Here is a 24,870-nt window from a genome sequence, read left to right as displayed (position 1 = left end):
TTGACACACTGAACTCTGTCTGATAAGTAGTTGGTGAACCAGGCGAGGCAGTCATTTGAGAAACAAAGGATGTTGAGTCTGCCGATAAGAATGTGGTGATTGACAGAGTCGAAAGCCTTGGCCAGGTCTATGAATACAGCTGCACAGTATTGTCTCTTATCAATGGCAGTTATGATATAGTTTAGGACCTTGAGCGAGGTTGAGGTGCACCAAAGACCAGCTCGGAATCCAGATTGCATAGCGGATAAGGTACGGTGGGATTCTAAATGGTTGGAGATCTGTTTGTTAACTTGGCTTTCGAAGACCTTAGAAAGGCAGGGTAGGATAGATATAGGTCTGTAGCAGTTCGGGTCTAGAGTGTCTCCCCTTTTGAAGAGGGGGATGACCACGGCAGCTTTCCAATCTTTGGGGATCTCAGACAATATGAAAGTGAGGTTGAACAGGCTAGTAATAGGGGTTGCAACAATTTCGACTGATAATTTTAGAAAGAGAGTGTCCAAATTTTCTAGTCCTGCTGATTTGTAGGGTCCAGATTTGCAGCTCTTTCAGAACATCAGCTATCTGGATTTGGGTGGAGGAGAAATGGGGGAGGCTTGGGCAAGTTGCTGAGGGGGGTACAGGGCTGTTGACCGGTGTAGTGGTGGCCAGGTGGAAAGCATGACCAGCCGTAGAAAAATGCTTATTGAAATTCTCAATTATCGTGGATTTATCGCTGGTGACAGTGTTTCCTAGCCTCGGTGCAGTGGGCAGCTGGGAGGAGGTGCTCTTATCCTCCATGGACTTTACAGTGTCCCAGAACTTTTTGGAGTTTGTGCTGCAGGATGCAAATTTCTGTTTGAAAAGTTGCATATCGGGGGCTATTCGATACTAATGCAGTATGCCCCAGATTTTTTTTGTGCTGGTCAAGGGCAGTCAGGTCTGGAGTGAACCATGGACTATATCTGTTTCTGGTTCTACAATTTTTTGAATTGGGCATGCTTATTTAAGATAGTGAGGAAGCACTTTAAAGAATAACCAGGCGTCTTCTACTGACGGAATGAGGTCAACATCCTTACAGGATACCCGGGCCAGGTCGATTAGAAAGGCCTGCTCGCTGAAGTGTTTTAGGGAGCGTTTGACAGTGATGAGGGGTGGTCGTTTGACCGCAGACCCATTACGGACGCAAGCAATGAGGCAGTGATCGCTTAGATCCTGGTTGAAGACAGCAGAGTTGTATTTGGAGGACTGGTTGGTTCGGATGATATCTTTGAGGGTGCCTATGTTTACGGATTTGAGGTTGTACCTGATAGGTTCATTGATAATTTGTGTGAGATTGAGGGCATCAAGCTTAGATTGTAGGATGGCCGGGGTGTTAAGCATGTCCCAGTTCAGGTCACCTAACAGCACGAGCTCTGAAGTTAGATGGGGGGCAATCAATTCACATATGCTGTCCAGGACACAGCTGGGGGCAGAAGGTTGTCTATAGCAAGCGACAACGGTGAGAGACTTGTTTCTGGAAAGGTGGATTTTTAAAGGTAGAAGCTCAAATTGTTTGGGCACATACCTGGATAGTAAGACAAAACTCTGCAGGCTATCTCTGCAGTAGATTGCAACTCCGCCACCTTTGGCAGTTCTATCTTGTCGGGAAATGTTATAGTTAGGGATTGATATTTCAGAGTTTTTGGTGGCCTTCCTACACCAGGATTCAGACACGACTAGGACATATGGGTTGGCAGAGTGTGCTAAAGTAGTGAATAAAACAAACTTAGGGAGGAGGCTTCTAATGTTAACATGCATGAAACCAAGGCTTTTACGGTTACAGAAGTCAACAAATGAGAGCGCCTGTGGAATGGGTGTGGAGCTAGGCACTGCAGGGCCTGGATTACCCTTTGCATCAGCAGAGGAGAAGAGGAAGAGTAGGATAAGGGTACGGCTAAAGTCTATAAGAACTGGTCGTCTAGTGCATTTAGAACAGAGAGTAAAAGGAGCAGGTTTCTGGGCGCGGTAGAATAGATTCAATGCATAATGTACAGACAAAGGTATGGTAGGATGTGAGTACAGTGTAGGTAAACCTAAGCATTGAGTGATGATGAGAGATGTATTGTTTCTAGAGACATCAATTAAACCAGGTGAGGACACCGCATGTGGGAGGTGGGGCGAGAGGTTTAGCAGAGGCATATTGAGCAGGGCTGGAGGCTCTATAGTGAAATAAGAAAATAATCACTAACTAAAACAGCTAACCAAAAATGGACAAGGCATATTGACATAAGGGAGAGGCATGCGTAGCCGGCGGGCTGGAGGCACGGAGATTCAGACAGCTAGCGGGCCGAGGATAGCAGGCTAGCGGAAGGGCTTTAGAGGGACGTCGCGAAGGAAGAAGTCTGTTGTAGCCACCTCGTGCAGTTACGTCGGCAGACCAGTCATGATGGATCAGCAGGGGTCCGTGTAGTAAAAGGGTCCAGGCCAATTGGCAAAATATGTATAGTAGCCCGATGGACCTCTTCAGCTAACAGTCCGTTATGCTCTAGGCAGCTAGCGGGCCGCGGCTAGCAGGCTAGCAGATGGGCATTTAGGGGACGTCGCAATGGAGGCGCCTGTTGAAAAAAAAAACTTGGGCGGATTACGTCAGTAGTCCAGTCGTGATGGATCGGCGGGGCTCCATATTGGCAATAAAAGAGGTCCAGGCCAATTGGCAAAATAGGTATTGTAGCCCAAGGAGTGGCTGATGGACCTCTTCAGCTAGCCGGGAGATGGGCCTTGCAAAGGCTAGCTCCAGGCTGTAGTATCTGGGATCTACATCGGTTTATATTAGTTACTGTGCTGTTACTAAGCAGTAATGCATTACGGCAGTGTTACGTTACTACACCTAATAGGAAATGCACATGCGCACTGGGGTGCCGCGAACTGTAGAGCACGAGGGGTTTTGACTAAACGAAAACTAACTGTACTCCCGTCATTTCTCCACAACACAAATATTACACAGGCTAATTGGTGCTTGCTTCAGGACAGAGACGTTAGCCAGGAGAAGCCAATCGGATAGCAGCTAGCTAGCCTAGCTGTGATGATCCAGGTGAAGAGGTTCAGAACTTGCGGTGGGAATCTGGGGATATGGAGAAAAAGAAGTCTGATAAGCTCTGGGTTGAATCACGCTGTGCAGACTGGTGTTAAGGGTTGCGTCAATCGAATCTAGTATCAGGATAAGTATGACACTGAGTATTGTATACTATGTACTTTTTATTAGCTAAGCAATAAGTGGTAAATGCAATTTTCGTATATACGGGTTCGCTGTAACACCACGCAGGGTAGAACAGAGAACTAACTTGTTCCTGACAAAGTTAATATAATATACTCTGACAGAAGTAGTTCCCGCTTCTGAGCTGGCCTGTCACAGAGTAGAGTCTGGGCGTGGTTTAAACTCACTCAGCCTATCGTTGATTGTTGGCACACGAGCTGGTCCCAGCCCCCTAGGCGCTTCAGCGGTCAGTCGTTGTAGTTGTGTAGAATATCTATACGCTCACACACTCGATACAGTTATCACACACCTGGCTCCTGTTATCTAACAAAAGACCATTTGTTCTCTACACTACGTTCATTTTCAGTATTTTTCCATCACGAGAAAGGCCCATGGCCCTGAAACTGTTAACAATGTCTCAAGTCAGCTATGTTGCATAACACATACACCCACACAAGCCAACAGCAGATAATATTCAATCACATATGATATGGTAACGGGCTATAGTGCATAACACAGAACCTCACACTGGCAGGAGTTGACCGGGCTGAAGGGTAGCTGATGACCGCTAGCAGTGGCTAGCTAACTACTACCTAGTAGCTAGTTAGCTGGCTAGCTGCTGTTGGGGGTTCCAGTTCTAAAGTAAAGAAAATAGCAGATCCATACCACATTGGGTGAGATGGGTTGCAGGAGAGTATGTTAAAGTTTGGGGTTAAGAAAAATATAAAAAATATATATGCGAAGAAAAAAAATGTATAGAAGATATACACGACAAGATGAAGACAAAAGACTCCTGACTGCTACACCATCTTGGAATAGGATTGATTAAGATACCACAGTGTCTATGAACATCATTGATTGTCATATTTAATTGTAAAAATTTTACTTTTATATGATGAGCAATGCATTCTTTGAATACTGTCTCATACTTGTGTTAGGATGTTATAGACAAACACTGAAGAGGCAAAGGTGTACACTGTGCAAGTAAAGTAAGTTGAAGTAACAAGGAAACCATGCTACCTACATTTAATCAAGGTTAGTCTCCTATTATACACCTGCATTGCTTGCTGTTTGGAGTTTTAGGCTGGGTTTCTGTATACCACTTTGTGACATCAGCTGATGTAAGAAGGGCTTTATAAATACATTTGATTGATAGATATTCTGAGGAGAGCATGTGTGTACCAAATGTTCTAATAATCTGACAGTTTGGAAGCTCTTCACCTTCATGTATTTAGTCATGCATACAGTGGTGTTGATGTGCATGGAGAAGTGGCTATACTCAAATTTTGCACAGAATTTCGCAAACAGCCCGCCCGGCGAAGGCGCCCCGCCCCGTGTGAAAAATTAGAAGAGAAACAGTGTACTATGAATGACCTAAAATCACGGCAGTGCGAAATATATCCACCATGCAGCGGTTATTTTAGGATGTAAATCTTGGTGGGGCAAACAAATATATATATATATATATATATATTTTTTTTAATGCATGCCAGCAAAGCCACAACACTAAACAATACATTCATTGCACTACAACGGTGACAAATGATGCCCACAAACTGTTAGGGCCTACATAAATCAAATAAAATAAAATCACATTTTATTGGTCACATACACGTATTTAGCAGATGTTATTGTGGGTGTACCGAAATGCTTGTGTTCCTAAGCACCAACAGTGCAGTACTATCTAACAATTCATAACAATACACACAAATCTAAAAACAAATGAATGGAATTAAGAAATATATAAATGTTAGGGCGAGCGATGTCGGAGTGGCATTGACTAAAATACAGTAGAATAGAATACAGTATATAATATGAAATTAGTAAAGCAGTATGTAAACATTATTAATGTGACTAGTGTTCCATTATTAAAGTGGCCAGTGATTCCATGTCTATGTATACAGGGCAGCATAGGGCTACGGTTCTTTTATCTGACTTTCCGCCTGAAGTAAACTGCCTGTTACTCAGGCCCAGAAGCCAGGATATGCATATAATTGGTACCATTGGATAGAAAACACTTTGAAGTTTGTAGAAATGTTAAAATAATGTATAAGACTATAACACAATAGATATGGTAGGAGAAAATCCAAAGAAAAACCAACCGGAAACGGTACCTCTGCTGTTGAGTTCCGTTTTGTTCTTAAATGGAAGTTGTAGTTCCGTCGGGTCTCTCTTCCCCCGCAAAAAAAATAACCATCTAGAAGAAGTTGGAAGGAACCCCGGGACTTCAATCCACTTTAGAATGCGGATGATTTGATAATTTATACAATCCATCCGGAAAGTATACAGACGGCTAGACATTTTCCACATTTTGTTACGTTGCAATCTTATTCTAAAATTCATTAAATCGTTTCCCCCCCTCATCAATCTACACACAATACCCCATGATGACAAAGCCAAAACGGGTTTTTAGACATTTTTGAAAATTTATTAAAAATAAAAATGGAAATATCATATTTATATACACTGCAGATATTCAGATTCTTTACTCAGTATTTTGTTGAAGCACATTTTGCAGCAATTACAGCCTCGAGTCTCCTTGGGTATGACGCTACAAGCTTGGCACACCTGTACTTGGGGAGTTTCTCCCATTCTTCTCTGCAGATCCTCTCATGCACGGTCAGGTTATTTCGGGAGTGTCGCTGCACAGATATTTTTAGGTCTCTCCAGAGATGTTTCGATTGGGTTCAAATCTGGACTCTGGCTGGGCCACTCAAGGACATTCAGAGACTTGTCCCGAAGCCACTCCTGCATTGTCTTGGCTGTGTGCTTAGGGTCGTTGTCCTGTTGGAAGGGGAACCTTCACCCCAGTCTGAGGTCCTGAGCACTCTGAAACAGGTTTTCATCAAGGATCTCTCTCTACTTTGCTCCGTTCATCTTTGCCTCGACCCTGACTACTCTCACAGTCCCTGCCGCTGAAAAACATCCCCACAGCATGACGCTGCCACCACCATGCTTCACCATAGGGATGGTGTCAGGTTTCCTCCAGATGTGACACTTGGCATTCAGGCCAAAGAGTTCAATCTTGGTTTCATCAGACCAGAGAATCTTGTTTTAGTGTTTTAGGTGAATTTTGGCAAACTTCAAGCGGGCTGTCATGTGCCTTTTACTGAGGAGTGGCTTCTGTCTGGGCCACTCTACTATAAATGCCTGATTGGTGAAGTGCTGCAGAGATGGTTGTCTTTCTGGAAGTTTCTCCCATCTCCACAGAATAACTCTGGAGCTCTGTCAGAGTGGCCATCAGGTTCTTGGTCACCTCCAGGACCAAGGCCCTTCTCCGATTGCTCAGTTTGGCCGGGCGGCCAGCTCTAGGAAGAGTCTTGGTTATTCCAAACTTCCTCTATTTAAGAATGGAGGCCACTGTGTTCTTGGGGACCTTCAATGCTGCATAATTTTTTTTGCTATCCTTCCCAGATTTGTGCCTCAACAAAATCCTGAGCTCTACAGACAATTCCTTCGACCTCGTGGCTTGGTTTTTGCTCTGACATACACTGTCAACGGTGGGACCTTATATAGACAGGTGTGTGCCTTTCCAAATCATGTCCAGTTTTTTGAATTGATCACAGGTGGACTCCAGTCAAGTTGCAGAAACATCTGAAGGATGACCAATGGAAACAGGATACACCTGAGCTCAATTTCGAGTCTCATAGCAAAGGGTTTGAATACTTATGTAAATAAGGTATTGCAGTTTTTTTGTTTACTAATTTTGCAAAAATGTCTAAAACCTGTTTTCACTTTGTCATTATGGGGTATTGTGTGTAGAATGATGAGGATTTAAAAAATGTTTATCTATTTTAGAATAAGGCTGTAACTTAACAAAATGTGGAAAAGGTAAATTGGTCTGAATACTTTCCGAAGGCAATGTACATCATTTATACGACGTAGGCCTTTACCTCCACTACACTACTTTGATATGCATCAGTGGGGATTAAGAAGTGAGTATATGTATACGCAATGCCCACTGAAAAAAAACTGCCCTGCGTTAGTGTATGAGATTTGCCTCCAGTGCGTGGTATTCCCTCTCTCTATTGTAGACTCCCCCTCAGCAACCCTGCTCCTCCTTCTCCACCTCCTCTCCACCGCTCCAGCTAACCTCTCTCCACCTCCCACAGGCAGCCTTGCACTCGATGGCAGGCAGACTGAGCTTGGATCAACTCAGACCAATAGTTTTTCATCTTTGATATGCTGGAACTCTGAATGATAAGCTGTTAGTTTCAGATTAGCTCAGCCTAGGGTTCTCTTTTATCAGGTTTTACAGGAACTGATCTGTGGTCAGTTTTAAAGCAGCTTGGCATTGTGCTATCTCTCAGCTGCAACTCCTTGGAAATCTGATCAGGAAATAGTGTTTTCTTTCCTTACATTATTCCTCCAGTAGGGGATTCAGAAGATATCTGAGGCCACAGCATTTTGTCTTGGGCCACCAAGGCGGGCACCATGGTTGAAAGCCTGGACTTTGAGAAGGAGGAGAAGAGGTATTGCATCCGAGGAAAGCACGTGGCCCTCATCTGTGCTGTGGTGGTGGTGTCAGCTGTAGCTGTGGGGCTGGGGGTGGGCCTCACACAGTCCGACAGTAACCCGGCTGACCCGGCCCCCACCGAGGGACCCCCCAAGCCCACCTCCCCTCCCCCACCAACTGACAGGGGGCCCTGCAAGCCCTCCAACAACACTGACGGGGACTGGAAGAATTTCCGGCTGCCGGACTACGTGAAGCCGGTGCACTATGACCTCCACCTGGAGCCTGACCTGACCACTGACCTCTACATGGGGAATGTATCCGTGCACCTGGAGGTGAGACGACCCACGAGGCACCTGTGGCTCCACATCCGGGAGACTTTCGTCAGGGCAGTCCCCAGGCTTGTCCTGAAAACCCCACAGGCTCAGAGGGATGTGACTGTGGCCATCAAGGGTTGCTTTGAGTTCAAACTGCAGGAGTATGTCGTAGTGGAGGCGGAGGAGGAGCTTGCGGCCACCAAGCCCAATGAGGTGTACATCCTCACCCTGGACTTCCAGGGCTGGCTCAACGGATCTCTGGTGGGCTTCTACAGAGTCACCTACACAGAAAATGGGGCCACCAAGTAAGTCCTTTGAGGCATGCATTTGTGGTTATAGATTGGGTGTATTTCAGTTTGTTTTTGTGTGTCTCCATGCATGTATGCATTTTGGTACACCAGAAGTACCTTCATTTCCAATGGAACGCTGCATTTGCCTTGCATATTATGTTGCAGAGGCAGTTGCAGTGCGTTCTGTGTTCTATTGTGGTGCATGCGTTGGATATATCCAACGTATACATCAGATTGTACTCGTATACTTGACAGAAATAGTAACAAAAGGTGAACTTTTAACTTTTGTTGCACACATATCCAGTTGAAGGAAAAAGGAAACCGCACACTGCTCTTGATAGTATTACTGATATTTAATAAGCTTACGTATCGGCCTCACGGCCTTCGTCAGAGCCATATCAAGTTAAAATGTATTACTGCAGAATTTATTACGCAGCATTGAAGCAATGACACTGTCCGTCTGATCGAGGCGTAGGGGAAGACAATATTTACGAAGACATAAATTAATGATTGCTGAGAATGGTTACAATGCAGCTAAATCCCTTCCATGCTCATTGTTATGAGTGCTGCATATGCTACTTTGGACCCATTTGAATAGATCTATAACCATGACTCCATTATGCAATGTGGGATAGGGAAGAAAATCTGCAGAACTTTAGACCCTCAGCCAAATTCCTTCAAGGACAATTTCCTTTTGGGAACAAGTTTACGAGACGTAATCTGAGTGTTGACAGCTGAGTTTAGCTGAATGTGAGTGTGTGCATCTGTGCTTGTCTGTGTGTGTATGCGTGCACATGAGGCCCAGCAGCACACCATCTGTTAGTACTTTATGTCACACTAAAGAGACAGGGGTGTAATGGGATGAAACCAATGAGGGAAAAATAAACCTCGTCATTTTTTTTCACAGTAGTTATTTTCCCAGGGAGTGCATTGATTCTTATCACTAATAGGACCATGGTTGAACCTCCGTTAGGTAAGAGTATATTTACCCGTCACAGTACGTTATCGGTTAAGTTGCTCTTATTCAAAGTTAAAATGATAGTGTTGATAATGTACAGTCGTAGCCAAAAGTTTTGAGAAAGACAAATATTAATTTCCACAAATTTTGATGCTTCAGTGTCTTTAGATATTTTTTTCAGATGTTACTATGGATAACTGAAGTATAATTACAAGCATTTCATGTGTCAAAGGCGTTTATTGACAATTACAATAAGTTGACGCAAAGAGTCAATATTTGCAGTGTTGACCCTTCTTTTTCAAGACCTCTGCAATCTGCCCTGGCATGCTGTCAATTAACTTCTGGGCCACATCCTGACTGATGGCAGCCCATTCTTGCATAATCAATGCTTGGAGTTTTACAGAATTTGAAAGGTTTTGTTTGTCCACCCGCCTCTTGAGGATTGACCACAAGTTCTCAATGGGATTAAGATCTGGAGAGTTTCCTGGCTATGGACCCAAAATATCGATGTTTTGTTCCCCGAGCCACTTAGTTATCACTTTTGCCTTATGGCAAGGTGCTCCATCATGCTGGAAAGGCCATTGTTTGTCACCAAACTGTTCCTGGATGGTTGGGAGGATGTGTTGGTACCATTCTTTATTCATGGCTGTGTTCTTAGGCAAAATTGTGAGTGAGCCAACTCCCTTGGCTGAGAAACAACCCCACACATGAATGGTCTCAGGATGCTTTACTCTTGGCATGACACCGGACTGATGGTAGCGCTCACCTTGTCTTCTCCGGACAAGCTTTTTTCCAGATGCCCCAAACAATCGGAAAGGGGATTCATCAGAGAAAATGACTTTACCCCAGTCCTCAGCAGTCCAATCCCTGTACCTTTTGCAGAATATCAGTCTGTCCCTGATGTTTTACCTGGAGAGAAGTGGCTTCTTTGCTGCCCTTCTTTACACCAGGCCATCCTCCAAAAGTCTTCGCCTCACTGTGCGTGCAGATGCACTCACACCTGCCTGCTGCCATTCCTGAGCAAGCTCTGTACTGGTGGTGCCCCGATCCCACAGCTGAATCAACTTTAGGAGACGGTCCTGGCGCTTGCTGGACCCTGAAGCCTTCTTCACAACAATTGAACCGCTCTCCTTGAAGGTCTTGATGATCCGATAAATTGTTGATTTAGGTGCAATCTTACTGGCAGCAATATCCTGGCCTGTGAAGTCCTTTTTGTGCAAAGCAATGATGACGGCACGTGTTTCATTGCAGGTAATCATGGTTGACAGAGGAAAAACAATGATTCCAAGCACCACCCTCCTTTTGAAGCTTCCAGTCTGTTATTCAAACTCAATCAGCATGACAGAGTGATCTCCTGCCTTCTCCTCGTCAACATTCACACCTGTGTTAACGAGAGAATCACTAGCATGATGTCAGCTGGTTCTTTTATGGCAGGGCTGAAATGTTTTTTTGGGGATTCAGTGAATTTGCATGGTAAAGAGGGACTTTGCAATTAATTGCAATTAATCTGATCACTCTTCATAACAATCGGGAGTATATGCAAATTGACATCATACATGAGGCAGCAGACTTTGTGAAAATTCATATTTGTGTCATTCTTAAAACTTTTGGCCACGACTGTAGTGTAGTTTTTAGTGTGTCGATAAGTATGACTTGAAAGGTGGACAGGTGTAGTAAAGCTACTTGCAGCCTTGGCCATGAAATGTCAATTTTCTCTTTGCTCAAGCACATTTAGCAGCCACAATACAGTAAACGCTGTATACTTAAACATTTATTGTACACAACAGTCTAATAAAAAGTAATATAAAGGGGTGACTTAGTCATGCCATGTTTCTTTTTCTTCCAAGAAAAATTGCTGCCACCGACCATGAGCCGACAGACGCCCGCAAATCTTTCCCCTGTTTTGATGAGCCAAACCAGAAGGCCACCTACAAGATTTCCATCACCCATGACAAGGACTATGAAGCCCTCTCCAATATGCCAGTGGAGGTACAGTCTTTGCAAGAAAAACATTTCATAGTAACAAATTGCTCCTTATAAAACATACAAAATAAATGCATATAATGTATCCACAATCTATCACAAAAAAAGGTGTGCATAGTGTTATCCGTTAGTTTACTTGAAGCTGCAATGGAAGTCACTAAGAGGGAGAAGAGATTCAGTGCCATGAATGCAAAAGCAGGAGCCATCAATCTTTTGCTTTGGGTCCTTGGTGCTGAGAACACAACCATTAGAGAGGCTGACTCACATCTGTATTAAACCACAGACCTTCTTCCTCTCCAGGGCGCCCCAGAGCTGCTTCCTGACAATAAGATCAAAACGTCCTTCCAGAGATCCGTTCCAATGAGTACCTATTTGGTATGTTTTGCTGTGCACCAGTTTACGTTTGTGGAAAGGAAATCGTCTAGAGGAATTCCTGTAAGTACTTGCAATTTTTCTCAGCAGTCATTTTCACTGGTCCCTCTACTACCTTAAACTAAGAAAATATTTACTGTTGAAAGTCATATTTTATAGTCTACAGAGTATATTGAGAGTAAATATTGTAACACTTTACCTTAAGCCTGTCCAGTTCAAAGTTTTAAATGGTGTAAAAGCTAAGTAAAAAGTGTATTTAATTGTTGTGTTGAGATTTCAGCAGTTAGTTACACTTTACAATGTTTTGGAAAAAATCTAAATAATTATAAACACTGTGTTGATTAAATGCACGCATGTATGTACACAGGCATGCTCGCACATACTGTAGTGTATACACACTCCCATAACCTACCTCAACAACTTTGCTTTTAATCATTTTCTTCCAGTTGCGAATCTATGCACAGCCTGCACAAATTGCGACAGCAGAGTATGCTGCTAACACAACCAAGATCATTTTTGACTACTTTGAGGAATATTTCGACATGACATACTCCATCCCAAAGCTAGGTAATTTGATATCTCCTCTGTTTGTGAACTGTTGTAACTACTGGATACAATTAATTCATAATGACTTATACACACATGCTTGCAATTTTTGTTTTTCCAGATAAGATTGCCATCCCTGACTTTGGCACAGGTGCCATGGAGAACTGGGGTCTGATCACCTACAGGGAGGCCAACCTCCTCTATGATGAGAACCAGTCGTCATCGTACAACAAACAACGTGTGGCTAGCGTCATCGCTCATGAGCTGGTCCACCAGGTGAGAAACACCTGTCTCCAACATTCCCACAACAGAAACACAACCACGAGAAAACATTCAAGAGTTATTCATTAGTCATGTTATAGTGGAAAGCTAATGGAAAACATCTTATAGTGGAAAATTAAAAAACATATTTCATAGTCATAGTCATAGAGGGACCCAAGCTCAATCACCCCAAAATGATATTACGGTATTCAGTGACGATTTTAGCATGTACATTTTAGTGGGGCAAACTCATATTTTTATGCATGCCACAAAGCCACTACACAACAAAACAAAAAACGACCCTCACAATATCAACTGGAATTACATGCGTCTATTACTGAACTTTTTGTATGAAAACAAATATTTGAATGGGAAGAGAATGCCACTGGCAAACGTGATTACATGTCCAACAACATTATTTAGTATCCTCTCCTCATGAAGAAAAGCACATGAGCTAATTTATGCAGCAGCATACAAGGGAGGTGGCGCAGCGGTCCTTCTTGTTGTCACATTTTGTTGTCAAAGGGGCTTTCAACACAACTGGGAACAAAAAAAAAACAAGGTTGAATCATGACGTCAGTTATCTTCAGGTCGGTGCTCTAGAAGAGGCCATAGTTCTCGATTTGGAATTCCGAGTTGGATGACCGTTCAAGATGTATTTTCCCAGTCGGAGCTCGTCACTGAATTCCCAGTTCCGAGTTTCTAGTTGTTTTGAACGCAGCAGAAGTCATGCTGGATTGACAGCATGTCCAATGTATTCAACTTTTTCTGGCCCATGGTGTTGCAAGTGAATATTTTTTTTTACCCCTTTTTCGTGGTATCCAATTGGTAGTTACAGTCTTGTCTCATCGCTGCAACTCCTGTACGGACCTGGGAGAGGTAATGGTCAAGAGCCGTGCGTCCTCCAAAACACAACCAAGCCGCACTGCTTCTTGACACAATGCCCACTTAACCCGGAAGCCAGCCACACCAATGTGTTGGAAGAAACACCTGGCGCCTGTGTCAGCGTGCACTGCGCCCAGCCCTCCACAGGAGTCGCTAGTGCGCGATGGGACAAGGACATCCCTGCCGGCCAAACCCTTCCCTGGGATTGGGGAGGGTCATGGCCGGCTGTGACAGAGCCTGGACTCGAACCCAGAATCTCTAGTGGCACAGCTAGCACTGCAGTGCCTTAGACCACTGCGCCACTCGGGAGGCCCCAATGTTTATATTTTTAAGCTTGGAAAAGAGACACTTTCAGACAGATGTTTTAAATTCTTAAACCCAGACTTGGACCACACACCCTCGCCACCAAATAGCAGCCTGTCGAAGCAAAATAGTGATTGCTTTGCAACGCTTGCAGTTAGCCACTGATTCCTTCCAACCCACTCATTGTTGAAATTGCGATTTCCGACTTGTTGTGTAATGTTTATGTCCGATGGACGATGAGCACCGATATCTTTAATCTATAATTTATCTTCATATGACAAGGATTGAAAAGGAATTGCCAGGAGATTGTTGACGCGACGATGACTGCTTGTCTAGCTTGCTAGCTGAGATTTAGAAAGCAACATGATCAGTCCAATCAAAGCTACGGTAGATATAAGGTGATTTGACATACATTTTGTCTGTGGCCGATGACCTTGAGCCTTCTTGGATGGGCACTTCTAATGTAAATCTATGGCAGCACCCAAGGGGGCTTGAACTGCCTAGCTCTCCCTGTAGATTCTGTGGTGACATAGTGTCCCCATGAGTGACAGAACACTGAGCCAATCATGGCACAACTAAAGAAGATTACCAACACCTACGCTCTGTATATTCCGCTGGCTGCCCCTCAACCACAGTAAGCACTGAGCTAGACTGAAACACCTGCATTTTGGAGCTGCCTTACTCAAGATAGAGACCATGTTTTTCATTTTTTTTAAATTACAGTTTTATGTGACATGAATTAATGCCAAACTAACATGCAAAACAGGCAATTATTTTTATAAATGTATATACAGTTGAAGTCGGAAGTTTACATACACTTAGGTTGGAGTCATTAAAACTTGTTTTTCAACCACTCCACAAATGTCTTGTTAACAAACTATAGTTTTGACAAGTCGGTTAGGACATCTACTTTGCACATGCCACAAGTATTTTCTCCAACAATTGTTTACAGACAGATTATTTCACGTATAATTCACTGTATCACAATTCCAGTGGGTCAGAGGTTTAGATACACTAAGTTGACTGTGCTTTTAAACAGCTTGGAAAATTCCAGAAAATTATGTCATGGCTTTAGAAGCTTCTGATAAATGATGTAAATTAGCCTGAGTCAATTGGAGGTGTACCTGTGGATGTATTTCAAGGCCTACCTTCAAACTCAGTGCCTCTTTGCTTGACATCATGTGAAAATCAAAAGAAATCAGCCAAGACCTCAGAAAATAAATTGTAGACCTCCACAAGTCTGGTTAATCCTTGGGAGCAATTTCCAAATGCCTGAAGGTACCACGTTCATTAGTACAAACAATAGTACACAAGTATAAACACCATGGGACCACGCAGGCGTCATACCGCTCAGGAAGGAGACGCGTTCTGTCTCCTAGAGATTAATGTACTTTGGTGCGAAAAGTGAAAATCAATCCCAGAGCAACAGCAAAGGACCTTGTGAAGATGCTGGAGGAAACAGGTCCAAAACTATCTATATTTACTGTAAAACGAGTCCTATCTCGACATAACCCGAAAGGCCGCTCAGCAAGGAAGAAGCCACTGCTCCAAAACCTCCATAAAATAGCCAGACTACGGTTTGCAACTGCACATGGGTACAAAGATCGTACTTTTTGGAGAAGTTATGAAACAAAAATAGAACTGTTTGGCCATAATGACCATTGTTATGTTTGGAGGAGAAAGGGGGAAGCTTGCAAGCTGAAGAACACCATCCCAACCGTGAAGCACGGGGGTGGCAGCATCATGTTGTGGGAGTGCTTTTCTGCAGGAGGGTCTGGTGCAATTCACAAAATAGATGGCATCACGAGGAAAGAAAATTATGTGGATATATCGAAGCAACATCTCAAGACATAAGTCAGGAAGTTAAAGCTTTGTCGCAAATGGGTCTCCCAAATGGACAATGATCCCAAGGACACTTCCAAAGTTGTGGCAAAATGGCTTAAGGACAACAAAGTCAAGGTATTGGAGTGGCCATCACAAAGCCCTGACCTCAATCCCATATAAAATTGTGGGCAGAACTGAAAAAGAGTGTGCGAGCAAGGAGGCCTACAAACCTGATTCAGTTACACCAGCTCTGTCAGGAGGAATGGGACAAAATTCATCCAATTTATTGTGGGAAGCTTGTGGAAGGCTACCTGAAACGTTTGACCCAAGTTAAACAATTTAAAGGCAATGCTACCAAGTACTAATTGAGTGTATGTAAACTTCTGACCCACTGGGAATGTGATGGAAGAAATTAAAGCTGAACAAAATAATTCTCTCTAATATTATTCTGACATTTCACATTCTTAAAATAAAGTTGTCATCCTAACTGACCTAAAACAGTGCATTTTTACTAGGATGAATTGTTGGGAAATGTGAAAACTGAGTTTAAATGTATTTGGCTAAGGTGTATGTAAACCTCCGACTTCAACTGTATACATATATACAGTATGTATTTTATAGCTAAACAGGTGTGGCCTTTCCCGGAATGACGGGTCACCACTGTATTGTGTCACCATGATGAAGCCCAAATGATGAGGGGAAAGTCATGAAGCACATGTTAGCGCAGAGCTCAAAGTTTGGAAAAGAGAACAACCCTATCTTTGTATCAATCAATAGCTTGGAATGGTTTGATATTGACCATGAATTTGGTCATGGGAATGATAGTGTTTTATTGACTTACGTCAGCCCTCCAGTTATCCATTAAGCCTTTTATGATGTGCAACAATGAGGACGTTTTTTCTTTTTTGGGCAATAAGAGGATGATGGTGCTGTCCATAAAGTTTTATGAACTGTCCAAAGTGACAGGACTGAGGGGCAAGTGCGAACTGGGAGCTTTTTCCTTGTTCCCACAGCCTGTTTACAGGAAGGTGAATATCAGCACAGTTGCAACCACATCCTAGAGTTACAAGAAAACATGCTTACAATGTTCAGTTCAGATAGTGATCCAGTCATAAAGAAATACAACACTCCGGTAATCCATAAAAAGCAATAAAAAGCATCAAAATCCACAGAAAAGCATATGTCTGTTTCTTACATTGAGGTCTACAATTCCATACCCAGCATTTGGAAATCAGCTTATGTCCTCTCACTGCTAAAGGGTGGAGATCCCTCAGATACTAATAACTATCGTCCTATCTCTAAACGCCCTATCTTGGCCAAAGTTTATGAATCCCTAGTGAACTCACAGTTAAACTTCTTAATTGAAAATAACATATTGAGCGTGGTTCAGTCTGGCTTTAGATCGGGGCACAGCACCACAACTGCAGCTACGGCAGTGGAAAACGACATCATTAATGGACTTGATAAAAAGCAACGTTGTGCTGCTCTGTTTGTGGATTCATCAAAGGCCTTTTATTCAGTTGACCATGAATTGTTGCTAGCTAGACTCAGTAACATTGGTCTCAGTGAAGGGGGTTTAGGAACTATCTTTCTGACAGAACACAATGTGTATTTACTGACAATCACAAGTCTAGCTTTCTTGAGATTAATAGAGGTGTGCCCCAGGGTTCCTATTTTAGCTCCTGTGTTGTTCTCAATTTGTATTAATGATTTGGGAAATGGGATGCAACCAGCAATGTTACATCTATATGCAGATGATACAGTTATATATTCATGTGCTCCTTCTCTGGTTCAGGCTGTTGAAGAGCTCCAGACTGCTATTTCAATCACTGCAGGCCTCCCTTTATTATCTCAAATTGGTCTTGAATATCCCAAAAACTAAATTCATGACCTTTACCAGAGCTAGAACTCTGCCAGAGAGCATTAGCCTTGTCACATCTGGTGGCTTATCCATTGAAAAAGTGTCATCCTACAAATACCTAGGTATTTGGTTGGATGACAAGTTGTCCTTTAAAGTTCATGTGGATAATATTGTGACAAAGCTTAAATTGAAATAGGGTTTTTAGTTTCGTAATAAGTCTTGCTTCCTGCTTACGGCTAGAAAGAAGCTTGGTCAGGACACTTTTCTCTCTGTTATTGATTATAGTGACTTGTTGCATATGCATGCAACCTCCTCCGTCTTACAGAGACTGGACTCTGTTTATCATGGAACCTCCTCCGTCTTACAGAGACTGGACTCTGTTTACCATGCATCCTTGCGCTTTATTACAAATGCCAAGTCACTCACCCACCATAGCACATTGTACCATATGGTAGGTTGGACCTCACGTTATATGCTCAGAAAGATACATTTGTATGTGTTCATCGACAAAGCCCTTTTGGGTAAACTAGTCTGGTCTCCTTCACCACTAGCTGTTACCATACCTGGTCTGCTAGGTGGTTGCTACTTAAAGTCCCCAGGACATTCACAGTATTAGGCAAGACTGCCTTCTCTTCTTGTGCACCAGACACATGGAATAGTCTACAGTCCATGCTTCATCTAGATATGTTAGTGCCACTGAATGAATTTAAAATATTGATGGGAGACTGTTACGGAGGAGTGTAAATGCTTTTTTGGGGCTGGATCATGTTGTATTGTATTGTTGTATGTTTTAATTATGTAATGTATTGATTGTTGCTGCCTTCTTGGCCAGGTCTCCCTTGAAAAAGAGACTCTGGGTCTCAATGGGCTTTTTCTGGTTAAATAAAGGTACAAATATACAGTGCCTTGCGAAAGTATTCGGCCCACCTTGAACTTTGCGACCTTTTGCCACATTTCAGGCTTCAAACATAAAGATATAAAACTGTATTTTTTTGTGAAGAATCAACAACAAGTGGGACACAATCATGAAGTGGAACGACATTTATTGGATATTTCAAACTTTTTTAACATATCAAAAACTGAAAAATTGGGCGTGCAAAATTATTCAGCCCCCTTAAGTTAATACTTTGTAGCGCCACCTTTTGCTGCGATTACAGCTGTAAGTCGCTTGGGGTATGTCTCTATCAGTTTTGCACATCGAGAGACTGAATTTTTTTCCCATTCCTCCTTGCAAAACAGCTCGAGCTCAGTGAGGTTGGATGGAGAGCATTTGTGAACAGCAGTTTTCAGTTCTTTCCACAGATTCTCGATTGTATTCAGGTCTGAACATTGACTTGGCGATTCTAACACCTGGATATGTTTATTTTTGAACCATTCCATTGTAGATTTTGCTTTATGTTTTGGATCATTGTCTTGTTGGAAGACAAATCTCCGTCCCAGTCTCAGGTCTTTTGCAGACTCCATCAGGTTTCCTTCCAGAATGGTCCTGTATTTGGCTCCATCCATCTTCCCATCAATTTTAACCATCTTCCCTGTCCCTGCTGAAGAAAAGCAGGCCCAAACCATGATGCTGCCACCACCATGTTTGACAGTGGGTATGGTGTGTTCCGGGTGATGAGCTGTGTTGCTTTTACGCCAAACATAACGTTTTGCATTGTTGCCAAAAAGTTCAATTTTGGTTTCATCTGACCAGAGCACCTTCTTCCACATGTTTGGTGTGTCTCCCAGGTGGCTTGTGGCAAACTTTAAACAACGCTTTTTATGGATATCTTTAAGAAATGGCTTTCTTCTTGCCACTCTTCCATAAAGGCCAGATTTGTGCAATATACAACTGATTGTTGTCCTATGGACAGAGTCTCCCACCTCAGCTGTAGATCTCTGCACTTCATCCAGTGATCATGGGCCTCTTGGCTGCATCTCTGATCAGTCTTCTCCTTGTATGAGCTGAAAGTTTAGAGGGATGGCCAGGTCTTGGTAGATTTGCAGTGGTCTGATACTCCTTCCATTTCAATATTATCGCTTGCACAGTGCTCCTTGGGATGTTTAAAGCTTGGGAAATCGTTTTGTATCCAAATCCGGCTTTAAACTTCTTCACAACAGTATCTCGGACCTGCCTGGTGTGTTCCTTGTTCTTCATGATGCTCTCTGCGCTTTTAACGGACCTCTGAGACTATCACAGTGCAGGTGCATTTATACGGAGACTTGATTACACACAGGTGGATTGTATTTATCATCATTAGTCATTTAGGTCAACATTGGATCATTCAGAGATCCTCACTGAACTTCTGGAGAGAGTTTGCTGCACTGAAAGTAAAGGGGCTGAATAATTTTGCACGCCCAATTTTTCAGTTTTTGATTTGTTAAAAAAGTTTGAAATATCCAATAAATGTCGTTCCACTTCATGATTGTGTCCCACTTGTTGTTGATTCTTCACACAAAAATACAGTTTTATATCTTTATGTTTGAAGCCTGAAATGTGGCAAAAGGTCGCAAAGTTCAAGGGGGCCGAATACTTTCGCAAGGCACTGTATATATATTGTTCTGTGTTTTATGTTTTATACTGTATGCAGAGCTGTAGAGTGTTAACCTGCATGCTATGATATTTTGTGTGCATGAAAATATTGTGTTGTTGGAGCTTTGTCTGGTATGTGTGTGTTTCTCTGTTGTTTTGTGTCCTTGGCTCACCTGCTATTTATGAGTCCAACTATCTTTGAGTCCCACTGTTGGCTGGAGTATCCAGAACACACAAGCACTCACACACACATGCACGCCCTCACACTCACCCATACACACTTGTTTGTAAATAAAGTCAGCTGGAAGATAATTTTGCATGTTGTATTTTCCTGCAGTGGTTCGGGAACATCGTGACAATGGATTGGTGGGATGACCTTTGGCTAAATGAGGGCTTTGCCAGTTTCTTTGAGTACATCGGTGTAGAGGAGGCTGAGCCCCTCTGGGGGATGGTGAGTCCATCTAACAGATCCTAAATTGAGTGATTTGAAATGGATTTGCTTTAACCTCAACTCTGGTTATGAATAAATTCTAAATCTACTTCGGTCTCTGTCTTTACCAGCGTGACATCATGATCATCAGTGATGTACTTCCTGTCATGGTGGACGATGCACTCGTCACCTCCCATCCAATCATTGTGGATGTATCAACTCCGGCTCAGATTACCTCTGTGTTTGATAGCATATCCTACAGTAAGGTAATCTTAAACTGTGCCTCTTTTCGCCTTATTTCATGCGATGGAATAAAATGTAATGAAATTAAATGAGTCCTTAAATTCATTCCAAACATGTTCCTGTAACTGTTATTCTAGGGGGCATCAATTCTCAGGATGGTGGAGGACTGGTTGGGTCGAGACAACTTCAGAGATGGCTGTCGGGTAAGAGTCAATTTCATCTGAGTAGATAGAAGTATCCTTACAGCAAGTCTCTTGATTCCTATTCAGTCAATAGCGGAATCATGTGGTAATAGCGAGTGTCAGGGAGATGCAATCCCTTCCTTGTTGAATTAAAATGATGATTACTGTCAGACACTCTACCATGGTAATACTTAACTTGAAAGGGTCATAGCAATACATAGCCTACATTTGATTTATCCTTAAATCTATGGATGGCCACATTGCTAAATTGATGGTAACCTGTTTTTCTCTCCCTTCAACAGAAATACTTGAAAGATTTCCACTTTGAGAATGCCAAAACAGACAACTTTTGGGCATCACTTGCTAATGTATGTTTGTCATATCTAATTTGGTCGTAGTAATTCAAAAATATATAAATTGTTGATATTATTGACATTATTTCACTGCATCTAACTTCGTGTTTTTATGTGTATGATACACACTAAAACATTTTGTTTGCAGGTGAGTGGGTTGCCTGTAGCAGACGTGATGGACACATGGACCAAACAGATGGGCTACCCAGTACTGGACCTGTCTACCATCAATGCTCAGACCAAACTCACCCAGCGAAGATTCCTGTTGGACCCCAATGCTAATCCCACCCAGCCACCCTCACCACTCAGGTCAGTTATTCACAGCACTATCAAATCCCTTTGTGATAATTGATTGATTTCCCCATGGATGTAGTTTCAGCTATATTTTTTAGGAGAAACCGGTATTTCTTAAAAGGTCTATGTTTTTATCTTAGTTACAAGTGGAACATCCCTGTTAAGTGGTACTCAGTGGATAGTAATACATCTATTTCCATCATGTTCAACAAGTCCAATCCAGGTAAAGATATTTCTGACCAAATCCTAGACTTTACCTTTTTAACATTACATTTCCAGCCTCTGGTAACATCATGTATTTAGTCAAATTGAAGTCATACACGTTCGTCTGTCATACGAATAGAGCTAGTCTTAGCTGGCTATTCCCCTGCTACGGATGGACTGCTGAAGGTCAACAGCGACCACATTGGATTTTACAGAGTCAATCACCCTGACAGCATATGGAGCACAATTAGTCAACAACTCCAAACAAATCATCAGGTAATATAATTCAAACTGCTACTATTGTATCAGATGCAATATTAATTGTTTTAATCTTACCAGTTCATGGGTTAAACTTGTGGTAATCAGCATGACACTTTCTTTACTAGGAGTTAGACGCTGCTGACCGATGCAGTTACATTGATGATGTCTTTGCTCTGGGAAGGTAAATTAACACTACTGACATTTACTTGAAGTACATCTGTCAATATAAAACTGAGATTAAACATAATGTCGTTGTCTTATCGGCCTCATCAGGGCAGACGCTGTCGATTATGGAAATGCATTCAACCTGACAAAATACCTGACCAATGAGACGGAGTACATCGTCTGGAAACGTGTGTCTTCTTCCATCGCCTATGTGCAAGACATGTTATCAGACGACACTGTTCTTTACCCCAAATTCCAGGTGAGTCATTTAAAAACAAAAACATTTAACAGGTGAATTCCGCCCTCTGCTGGCCAACCAGAACACACACGCACATACACAAAATAATAATCTTGTGAGTTCTCATACATGGGGTGTCACTTACTTTCCCTACAGAAATTATTCCGAGAGCATGTGCAGACTATCTCCAGGCAACTGGGATGGGACGACGTGGGAAGCCAGAGAGATAGGTAAGACTAGGAGAGACGGTTTACTGTATTTGACAGATCACTGGTGTATTTACTGAATATTGATCCTAAACTGTATTGTCTATATTGGTTTTGTATAGGCTGTTGCGTGAGACAGTCCTGGAAATTGCTTGTCAAATGGGCGACCAGGAAGTTCTAAATGAAGCATCTGCTATATTTGACCAATGGATCGCAGGAACCATCAGGTAAATACAGTATTAGTCTTGACTCTTGAATAAAATCACTAAAATGACACATGATCTACTTACTAAACCAACTTGCCGTACATGGACATAACTAACTACTTCATTAGCATTCCTATTCCTAAAATCCTGTTTATCCCACTAAGCCTAAATGGTAACATGACCTTTGACCTCCAGCACTGTGGGGGTGAACCTGCGCTTGCTGGTGTATCGCTACGGCATGAAGAACTCAGGCACTGGGGCGAAGTGGAACGTAATGTTTGAGAGATACAAAACAGAGAGTTTGGCCCAAGAGAAGGACAAGCTCTTGTATGGATTGGCATCTGTGGAGAACATCAGTCTTCTGAATAAGTAAATAAAAAACAATCATTCTCTTCATACTTTCTCTTTTATATATAATTTTTAAAAGCATTATTCAAAATCACTTCTTAACATAATCCATTGAAAAGTTATTACTAGAGCGAGAGTACATTTATTGGCAAAAGTGTGATACTTTTTTTCTGGGAATATTTTAGTTTGTTCAGCTAGATATGGCTTATGAGAATGGTGCTTAAGATAACGGTGTTGTGTTGTTTCACAGCTTGCTGGAGGCGTGTAAAGATGAGAGTATTGTGAGGACTCAGGATCTGTTCACTGTGGTCCGCTATGTCTCTCTGAATCGCTACGGCAAGACCATGGCCTGGAACTGGGTCGTCCTCAACTGGAACTACCTAGTGAACAGGTGAGCCCATTCTCTGATTTACTTCTCTGAGTCTGAATGGAGAGTCACTGAGCCCAGAGTCATTGAAGTGATAGTGACTACATGGAATGCGATGCTGTAAGTAAATTGACTGAATTAGCAGCAATCAAGCCTCCTTTTGTTTTGTTACAGATACACCATCAATGACAGGAACCTGGGACGCCTGCTGACCAGAATCAGCACCACCTACAACACAGAGCTACAGCTGTGGCAGGTTAAGACAGAGCCCTTCTATTCATAGAACTGGAATAACTCTAACATTAAACCACTGAAATCGAAAAAACAAGCGCTGGTGTGCTCGAATTTAAGATTGACTGATGTATGTGGCCTTATTTGTGCCTTTAGACTGTGGCTGTGTTTATGACTGACTGTTTGATTGTATTTTAGATGGAGCACTTTTTCAAGCTGAACCCTAATGCCGGGGCTGGGGAGATGCCTAGGCAGCAAGCTCTAGAAACAGTGAAGAACAACATTGAGTGGGTCAGGAGGAACAAGGCAGAGATCAGCTCATGGCTGGAGAGCAACTTCACTTACTGATGACATCAGGCAAGACTAAAGACTAAGACTAAAGAAGACTAAAGAACTGTAAACCTAATCCAAATCACAAACCTTCATGCGGTTTCTACTCATTCATTCAACAATAGGGATAGATCATGCCACAGGACTGCTTGTTTCTAAATCAAGTGTCAAGTCCCTCCATCCTGGGCACTCTGCTGTGCAAATCAAACACACTTCTGAAGGGCAGAAAAACTCTATCTGAAATGACTGAATTCCGGCCAGTAACTCAGCGGAATACTCTCTTTAATCTAGTGGAATCAATTTACAGTACTTAGTGCCTTTCCTGCATTACTTATAAAAGTATGTTTTTGATGCAGAAATATTTAATTTTGTATGAAGTGCTTGTACAGAATTTCAGATGATCTAAATAACCATGAAAACTTTTAATCTCTGGCCAGGTATGTTGATTAACATGTATAAAAAATTATTTCAAAATTGTTTCAAACAATGAAAAGTGTTCAAATGTATAAGAAATAAAGAAGAGCGTATATGCACTTACTGTGAATACTGCTGTCTGGATGAGTGTGTTGCCACAGGGAAGAACATTTTGAAAGCATAATGTTGTACACAGAAACATACTTTGTTCGTTTATGCTAATATTACAGTAAAGTAAAACGCATCGGGAAGACTGGCTATAATGTCATGAAATAAAAATGTACATGGTTAACCCCAACATATCAAAATAAATCCCAGTTAATATAGAAGCACCAACACTACATGACCAAAAGTATGTGAACACCTGCTCATTGAACATCTCATTCGAAAATCATAGCCATGAATATGGAGTTGGTCCCCGCTTTGCTGCTATAACAGCCTCCACTCTTCTGGGAAGGCTTTCCACTAGATGTTGGAACATTGCTGCACGGACTTGCTTCCATTCAGCCACAAGAGCATTAGTGAGGTTGGGCACTGATGTTGGGCCATTACGCCTGGCTCACAGTCGCCGTTCCAATTCATCCCAAATGTGTTCAATGGGGTTGAGGTCAGGACTCTGTGC

The 24,870-nt window shown here is 42.4% G+C and overlaps 1 protein-coding gene across 1 annotated transcript; it reads left to right on the top strand.

The window, feature by feature from the left end:
• The first annotated feature begins 7,312 nt into the window (after nucleotides 1-7,312).
• On the top strand, nucleotides 7,313-24,378 carry LOC139374239 (glutamyl aminopeptidase-like). The gene is made up of 20 exons (XM_071115266.1): nucleotides 7,313-8,286; nucleotides 11,077-11,218; nucleotides 11,513-11,647; nucleotides 12,031-12,151; nucleotides 12,252-12,406; nucleotides 20,114-20,227; nucleotides 20,338-20,472; nucleotides 20,587-20,652; nucleotides 20,934-20,999; nucleotides 21,133-21,293; nucleotides 21,419-21,501; nucleotides 21,622-21,758; nucleotides 21,869-21,924; nucleotides 22,017-22,167; nucleotides 22,303-22,376; nucleotides 22,475-22,579; nucleotides 22,754-22,927; nucleotides 23,157-23,297; nucleotides 23,448-23,529; nucleotides 23,703-24,378. Exons 1-20 carry the CDS (start codon nucleotides 7,646-7,648, stop codon nucleotides 23,850-23,852), a joined length of 2,889 nt encoding a protein of 962 aa, XP_070971367.1. The 5' UTR covers nucleotides 7,313-7,645; the 3' UTR covers nucleotides 23,853-24,378.
• Nucleotides 24,379-24,870: the final 492 nt, after the last annotated feature.

The sequence above is a fragment of the Oncorhynchus clarkii genome, chromosome 19, assembly GCF_045791955.1.
Source record: "Oncorhynchus clarkii lewisi isolate Uvic-CL-2024 chromosome 19, UVic_Ocla_1.0, whole genome shotgun sequence".
Taxonomy (NCBI): Eukaryota; Metazoa; Chordata; class Actinopteri; order Salmoniformes; family Salmonidae; genus Oncorhynchus; species Oncorhynchus clarkii.
This window is presented reverse-complemented; position numbering and strand designations above follow the sequence as displayed.